The 9,183-nt window shown below is 33.4% G+C and overlaps 1 protein-coding gene across 3 annotated transcripts in view; it reads right to left on the bottom strand.

The window, feature by feature from the left end:
* Nucleotides 1–385: 385 nt before the first annotated feature.
* Nucleotides 386–9,183, bottom strand: part of TXNDC16 (thioredoxin domain containing 16) — a 174,413-nt gene continuing 165,615 nt past the window's right edge. For all 3 annotated transcript variants that reach the window (XM_020974852.2, XM_020974853.2, XM_020974856.2), the window contains one exon: nucleotides 386–7,925. In XM_020974852.2, the coding sequence (XP_020830511.1) occupies nucleotides 7,726–7,925 (200 nt within the window). In that variant the 3' untranslated portion in view covers nucleotides 386–7,725. The remainder of the gene's footprint in view (nucleotides 7,926–9,183) is intronic.

Genomic DNA, 9,183 nt, shown 5'->3' with positions numbered 1-9,183 from the left:
TGTTAATAATGCTATGGGCTAAAGTGTGTTTGTATCATTTATATCACTGAATTTACTCTGAAAGTTCACCATAGGATGAGTCAGATGGGATATTTCTTATTAGTTTTAAATTTGTTCCTTGGAGTCTCTTAGACATTTTATCAGTAAGGATGAAATCAAAGCTTTATTATTGTGAGAACCAAGTCACAAATTCTGAAAATCTGAAAAACTAGGAAAAACCAATTAGTAATATAATGGAAACTATTTGCAAAGATAAAATTCATTCCACTTTATGAATACGTTATTCATAATGTTTTACAAACATTTGATGAATTTTACTGTTGTTCTAAGGGGAAAAGACAACCTAAAAGACATGATAGGCAAAAAATGACCCAACAGAAATAAATGTAGGAGCATTTCCTCTTATTTACAACAAAAGTATAAAGCGTTTAAGCATTTGCATTATTTGATACATCTGGTCCTTATAGGTAGAAGCACATGTTTTATTTCTTTTGTTATCTGAAAAGTCTTTACAATGCTAAGGAACAAAAATATAGAAAAAGTCATGAAGTAATAAGTAGAAATACCTAAGCCTTTTGAGTTTCACCTGTCTAAAACAACAATAACAACAATTCAGGTTAATTGACCCATATGGTCCTTCTAGTATTCAAATTTCCTGAACTGCAAAATGGGTTTAAGAATATTTGTGGTATCTCCGTAACAAGGTTGTTTTGAGGATCAAATAAAATAATATATAAAGTTTTTGCAAATTTTAAAAAGTGAACAATCATATAAACATTAATATTATTCTTCTCCAAACCCCCTTGAAAAATGCATATTTAGCAATTGCTAGTTAATTGTACTTAATAAATAATTAGTAAAAGAAAAAAAAGCCAAGATTTCTTCACTACTTGTGTGGTATGACAACTTTTAACGTTCTATTGGCATATTACATAGCACTGAGATACAATATTTAAGTTGTATTTCAAACTCCTATTTACTAAATATAGCTTGAAGTAATTTTATTTTTAAAAATGAATGTTGCCTTAAAATTATGTATGTTTTTTTACAACATTAGTCTTGACAACTCAAAGAAATATAGTTCTACTTCATATTGGCTGAGTTGCAATGTCATGCAGTTTCGTGTTCTCCAGGTTTCTTACGGAGCTAACATTCTTTCATACAACTCTAATGATATAGTTGATTTCAATCTTACAGTATAAAGCAGAAATGACTGGGACACTGGACAATTGAGCTGAGTTGGACAGACTAAAACAAAAATGTCATCCATATTATTACATGTTATTACTGAAAGTTACTGTGTCCTGACAGTAGTATGACAAATATTTCCAGATGTCCAACCAAGGTAAACTGAACAAAGTTTAGTCCTATCCACATCCACTTGAGTTTAGCTAAGGCCATACATCATCTGCCATATTGATGGAATCCTAATAAAGCTGCCCCCAGCCCAACATTCTAATTTCCTTTTATGGTCCCCAGCAGGCATGTCCCAATTTAATCACACAATCTGGCTTTAACCACACCACAGGCCTCAATATAGCCACTGCCCCCAGACCTAATTCACATATTTGAACAGATGTGTTCTTGTACTCAACCACAATCACATCATCCACTTAGCCCAAAACAGGGACCACAATACCTAATGATCCATCTTAGCAGACAGGACCACAATAGCTAGCTAATCAAAAAGCAGAACCACCAAGATGTTTGAGCACGGAACCATAGAAGATACCCCTCCCTTATTACCTAATCCCTTAACAAACCCCTCTTGCCTATTATTCAGTGCACTATAAATTTGCCTGTGTTGTCTTACTAAGTTCCTGGTTCCTCTTGGAACCTAGCCCACTTCTGAAGGGTATCAATCCTCAGTAAATGCCTATGCTTGGATTAGAGGTGATCTGACTCTGAATTCTTTGAGATGGTACCGCCACAACACTGAAACCACAATACTGAACTTCAAATAAAACAATGACAAACAAATAAATGTACTAAATGTACTAAAATTTATTGCCCTACAAAACAAAAAAGAAATTTCTGAGCAGCACCTTCTATAGTCTGTATATAGCATTGTTCTTCAGAGCATTCTGATTGTGGCAAAACTGTGTCTGTAATACTATACTCAGTTCTGGTTACTGCATTTTAGGAAGGACTCTGATAAAATGGAGAATGTTCAGAGAAGGGCAATCAGAATGGCAAATGGCCACAAAAATAAGTTGCAGAAAAATAAGTTATTCCCTAATAGACAAATGAATAAAGGATGTAAGTAGCTCTCCTGGGGTAAAAAAAAAAAGCAAATAAAAGCAACCACAGAAAATAAGAGACAGGTAGTGACCAGAAAAGATAGCAGAGTAGGAAGAAGCTGTAAAAACCAACTTTTTTTTTCACTACTACTTCAACAAAGACTGAAGAACAGTAAATATCAAGTAGTGATTAGGAAAACCAAGAAAACTGCATCATGTGTCATTTTTCCAGCCTAGGTCAGGATAGGGAGCCAATGGAGTATGGGCACTAAAGAGGGAGCGCATCCAGAAACGTCGGCTCAAAGTGTTGTAGCATGGGGACAGAGCTGGGTGGGGCATGGCTTTGTTTCATGGCAAGGAGCAGTATAACAAATCCAATACAGACAGAGTCTGAGCTGTATACTAGGCATGGAGCAAGATCAGAGGCAAGCCTATAGCTCTGTCACTCTGGCCCAAGAGTAGGATCTTGAATTCAACCTATAGTCAGTCCCAGGGTGGGACTTGCAGTTGAGTACCCAGGCCAGGGAGTTCAGCTCAAAATTATAGTTCTGTGATTCTGAACCAGGAGAATTTTTCAGCTAGTTAATGAAGTGAGCAGCTGCCTACTAGAGTTCCAATGGGGGCAAAGTTGCAGGTGTGTCATTCAGACAGAAAAAAAGAGGCAGCAATTTCACCCTAGATCACTTTGTCTTTCCTTCCTTCCTGGAGAAAGATTAAATGATTGGTAGAACAAGAGAATGTTATAAATAGAGTTTATCTGGATTTCAGCAAGTCATCTGACAATGTCTTTCATGGTATCACTGAAGAACAAGATGGAGATATGTGGGTTGCATAAAAGTATATATGATTACCTGATTAATGCAGGTTTGAATAATGTGATGTTCAATTTAGTGTGAATTATAAAATTATACCAAGTCACATTTAATATAAGCCAAAATTCAATTAATGTGACATATGTGAACTAGCTGAGGGCTTTAATATACTGCTATATTGTTGATTTGCACTTATTCATGACTGAACAATAACATCATTATGTGTGGATAATGATGTGCTTCTGCCTATCATATTACCAACAGTTGTATTACTTTTTTTAAGAGCCCTGAACACACTTCAGATGGAAACATTGCCAGTACAAATAAGAGGTTTGTTACTACATTAGAACCAAACTTTGATGTGATTGAATGGCACAAATGTTGTCAGTATAAATGTGGTCTAAATTAGACAAAATGTCATAATACTGGAGCCAACATTAAGGAATACAATAAAACACATAGGCAAAAGAAACGAAAAAGGCCAAGTTTTTTTTTGTGGCTTGCAAATAATCACATGGAATAAAAATGTTACCATGATAGAAACAAGCATATTTTAGCTATATGGATTGAAGACTGCAATAAAAAATGCATTCCTGGGACAGCTAGGTGGCACAGTGGATGGAGCACCAGCCCTGAAGTCAGGAGGACCTGAGTTCAAATCCAGCCTCAGACCAAACACTTGACACTTACTAGCTGTGTGACCCTAGGCAAGTCACTTAACCCCAATTGCCTTAATAAAAAAAAAAGCTTTCCTTTCAGCAAAGCAGATATTTGGGCAAAAGCTTCAAGTTTATTTAAGGCTGTGAAAGAAAATGGAAATGAAACGGATAATAAAGAAACTTACTACACCCATTGGTTGGTTCCACAGCTTTAAAACTGAATTCAATTGCAGAATGTTAAAAATTACCAGAGAGGGTAGATGAGGATGCTGTAGCTATAAATCTTCATGATTTGAAGAAAATACTTACAGGTGAATACTAAAATCAATACATTTTTAATATAGATGAAACAGGCTTATTCTGGAAAAGGATGCCTTTCAAAATTTATATTTTGAAAAAATAAAAGACTCAACCTGGATTTAAAGTGTCACATAAGGATCATAGAACACTTTTATTGGGAGGTAATGTAAAAGGAGATTTTAAATGGAAATCAATGCATATTTATTAGTGTCAAAATCCTCTTGCTCTGAGAAGCCAAAACTATCCTATGTTTTTAGTTTTTTGGTAGTTAAATAAGAAAGCCTGACTGACTAGAACTGTTTTTGAAGACTGATTTTCAAGTTATTTTAGCACAGCTGTTGAAAAATATTTCAAGGACAATGATACAGCATTTAAAGCATTAACTATTTTAGATAATACTCAAGTATTTAGATAATACTCAACTATATGTGGCTTACCAATGAAAATCTGAGCATGCAAATTCACCAAGATATGGATAAAGTTTGCTGAATCTACTAGCATAAGAGGATTTAAAGAAAGAAAAGACAGTTCAGTTTATGCAAAAATATTTTAAACAAGAGTAATTTGTTTTCATCATAAAATCAGTATACGCTTATATTTGAGTATGACAGCAATTTTTAAAACTTTGCTTTCTATAACTATTTTGTTACTTTATAATAAATGAATCAGAAATACATTTTCTGATCCTTTGCTGTTATGTCGCATTAATAAAGAGATAAAAACCTTATTTTTAATAATTTTCATTGCACATTTCCAGTTATGCTCTTAGAAAATGGAACAAAAGCAAAAAAACCCAAATGTTGATACACTGAACCTATGGGAAATAGGGGGTTAGGTTCCCATGACCATCAAAAACTGTAATCTTTTACTGAAGTTTGCTGAAAATACACTTTCCTGCATATAGCTCATTATAACAAAATATTAATTCTGATGATATGCACTTCTTCTAACACAATAACCATGAAATAACCCATAAAATGCTATACACAAAACGTAATTGGTAACATTTTTTCTTGCTAGTAATTCACTAGAATTCTGTGACCTTTTGTGCTAACAGTTCAATAAAAAAACCAAACTGCTTTCAGAAATCTACAGAAACATATATACTGTATAGCAAATAAAAATTCTTAAAACTGAGACACTTTTTAACCTGAATCTTACCTTCTACTGTGTCAGATGGCAGTAACAGGGCTCTGTACTGTATACCATACTTTCCTTCTTTTTGTAGGTATAATGAATTGATGATTTGTTAACACCAAACTCACAGCCTAAAGTGGCTACAGACATTCCAGCACAAAGTATATTTAATACCTTTATTTTCTCATTAAGCTGCATCACTGACTTTGCACACTTGTGCTTAGGGCCCAAAGGACTTGCATGATACTTCAGGGGCATAATTGCAACACAGAACTTGAGTTTTAAAGGCAATGAATACACAAGGAGCTCTTTACTCTACAATGGTATGGTGAAGATCAGTGAAATGCCTAGTAGGATACCAGCCACTCCACAAACTTGCATTAATCTTGCCTCTCATTTTTTTCTCTACTGCACATAGAGAATGTATGCAGTTGCCAATGCCAAAGAGAAAACAAGGTGCCTAATAAAATCAAGTGAATGCTTAAATTCCCAAATGTTAAAGACAGGAATGTTGAGGATTGACTGCAATTATAACTTCAAATAATGCAAATTTGAACTCGACTACTTAATGAGATTCGTTATTTGCACTAATTGGGGCTTAGCAGATTTTGAGTAGGGACGGCCAGATGATGCAGTGGATAGAGTGCTGGGCCTGCAGTCAGAAAGACTGGAATTCAAAGTTGGCCTCAGATACTTACTAGCTGTATGACCCTGGGCAAGTCACTTAACCCTGTTTGCCTCTGTGCCTTGTCTATAAAACGAGCTGGAGAAGGAAATGGCAAACCACTCCAGTATCTTTGCCAAGAAAATTCTAAATGGGACTTTGCATATGGCATCCATTGTCCTAAAAAAATGGAAGAATCTTCCAAAAATAACTTGAAATTTATTTGCTGCTGGGCACTTATATCTTCATCTGGAAGAACTGAAACGTCATTTCTTCAAAACAGACTTCTCTGTAAAATTACTCTGGTAAAATGCAATGATAAAAATAACTACCCACAAAGGAATTAGGTACTGCCATAGATGTTTGAGCATAAATGTGTAGTGTTTTAAATATTAGGAATGGTTTTTCATACGTTGTGTATGATGGTACCTAGTGTTAATTACTGACTAGGTTTTAAGGGTTTTAATCTTGTTAGTATAATCAATACTATTTATCTTATTTAAAATTCGGTAATCTCCATTGTCATGCAATTGTTAATGGTAGAAATAATATAAAAATATATGTAACACGTAACATTTTTGATTTTTATAAAAAACTCTATAGAGGAAGTAAGCAAGTATTTTACAGATGGAGAAATAGAGGATCAGAGTTTTACTTGCTCAAAGTCATACAATTGATTAGTAGCAGAATTATGAAGAATTGGTCTAGCTTGAGCAGAAATGTGACAGACTACATAATTTTTATTATTATCTGAAATTAAGCAAGGGTAATAACTAATCTACTTTTCTTATTTTAAATAAATATACATCTTTAAGTCTTAGGAAGATTCACGAAAGTTTCCCAGGCTTTTAAAAAATCTTGTTTGGAAATACCACAAACATTATTTTAGGCTATGCTTATACAAAGACCTTACATTTTATTTTAATAGTTTCCATTTTCTCAAAGTACTTTCTCATGTATTTTATCATATATAACAATAATAAACCAGAAAAGCAAATTCAACCATCCCAGTGTGTCACAGATTTGGTGCCAAAATAAACAAGTGCTTATAGATCTTAGTTGATGGATCTACCATGTAAGCTACTGTGATAAACTTGTCAGCAAAAGTTTATAGTTAGTTTGTTATTACACATGTACACCTGACATTAATGATATTCAAATACTTACATATGGTCAAACGATCAAACCATCTCCATATATAAAGCTTATTCCTTCCTCAAATCTATCTGGTAGGATCCCTATTCTCCCTTCAAAGCACTGTTCACATGCCATTTCTTAAACAAGGCCCTTCTGATTCTCTTCCATACCACCTGCTCCACTTATTAGCATCTCTTCCTCTTGAAATTGCATTTGGATACATTTTAAATTTCCTTACTTGCATAGAGATAAATTCCCCCAGAAGACTTAAAACTCCTTGAGGGAAAGGGCTGTCATTCTTGTCTTTGCAGCCCCAGGAGCCTAATACATACCTTGCTCATAGTACACGCTAAATGTTTTTTTGAATTGAATTAACTAGATGTAAGAAGCATTGTAAACTATAAAGTGCTACAGAAATTTTTATTGTTACTACATTCTATTTACTACTTCCTATGTAATAAAAAAAAATACCATACAATAAAATTAAACTGGTCATTTACTGATAAATATTTGATCTGTGGTATGATGGGGCATTCCATTGACTAGAGCTAAGTTAAATTAACATACAATCTGAGAAATATAAATTTTATCCAGGGCTTTAAAATAATTATAATTTTTATTTAAAGCAATATGCTCAAATGTCAGGTCAAAAAGTATCTGACATTTTCCCCAAATCCTGCAGTTAACTAAATTTTGAAAAACAAAAATCATTATCATGTTTAAACATTTCCTGCTCTTTCAAATGGAATTCTTTTCCAGTGCTTCATTTCCATTGTTTAAGCATGTTCCTTTCCGATTACAGATTTATCTTCAGAGTGTCCCTTGTCATGCTGTTGCAGATCAGTTGTTTTCGCACATCTAAACACATTCTTTGTAGGAAACTGGGCAATTTCTGTGTAGGGAACTGTGGCATCCATCCTGCTAAGAAAATTGTAAGCAGGAAGAGGTGGCTTCCACTCTTCATCAGATAAAGTAGCTAAGAAAAGAATAATGTATTAACAGTTAAAAGTTAAAAAGCTAAAAGTGCAGTTGGTAGAAAGCTAATTAATGAAAGTACATGAAAGGTTTTTTTATGGTATTATAATTTTCAGCCATTTGTGCAAAAGAAACATTTTATTTTCACTAACAGTAGTAACTTGGTAAATGTGTTTTTCTTAGGAATATAATTGTTTTCTTTTTTAAACCTTTGGTTATCAGCTCTCATACACACTTTTTATTCAACATTAAGAGTATATCATATGTATGTACATATGTAAGTATGTATGTATAATGGTACGCACAAAACTGCAACTGAATAGACAACTAGAAAATGGAAAAATGGTTTCATTTTTCAGATAAGCTAAGCATTAAATGTAGTCAAAAAGAAATTCAAGATTAAAAAAGCCTGTTATTTCCATTACTATAGGAAGAGATAAAAGAGGAGGGGATGGAAATGAGGTTAGAGTTTCATCTCCTTTTGCTACCATATTAGTAACTAGAAGTACAACATAAGTTAACTTATTTTTATTTGTGTCTCCAATAATTCTCCAATAAGATAATCCATTTTAGACCTGAATTCTGGAAATTTGCTGAAATTTTCTAAAATACTATTCAGAAAACCCATAAACAATAAGGGAGATTGAGCAAGGAAATGATTCTGATCACACGCATTTCAATTTCCTGTATACATTACACGTGTAACCAAAACTTTTTACAAAAATATAAATCCAAATGAAGAAAAATGCATTCTGCTTTCTAGAAACTATATACTTTCAGCAAAATGTCAAGCAAGTCAGAGATGTTTATGAGACAAATCTAAGCATTTCTCATACGTTAAAAAAAACAGAGAAGACTTTTTAAAAGTTCAAAGAATCAACTTATTTCAACAAATTGACAATTTATCAGATTGTAATCAAATAAAAAAAATTGACAAATGTGAATTTATAGTCTTCCTCTTACACTTTTTTTTTTGGACTGGACCTGTGATTTCATTTAGTATAGGGAACTCCTATTAATGTAGATCAGCATCTTCTCTTCAATTTATAGTATTAGAGAGTAATTTATTTGAGACATTGAGCATTAAATGATTTGACAATAGTCACAAACAAATATGAATCACAGGCAGGATTTGAAACTAAGTATTAACTGGTGCCATGACTAGCTGGCCTCTATACACTATGCCATATTTCCACTCATTCCAAACATTAAATGTTCTAGATTGGTGATTCCTACAGAGAAGGTAGTAAATTCAAAGA

The sequence above is a fragment of the Phascolarctos cinereus genome, unplaced genomic scaffold (assembly GCF_003287225.1).
Source record: "Phascolarctos cinereus isolate Bilbo 61053 unplaced genomic scaffold, phaCin_HiC Scaffold_3;HRSCAF=262, whole genome shotgun sequence".
Lineage (NCBI taxonomy): Eukaryota > Metazoa > Chordata > Mammalia > Diprotodontia > Phascolarctidae > Phascolarctos > Phascolarctos cinereus.
This window is presented reverse-complemented; position numbering and strand designations above follow the sequence as displayed.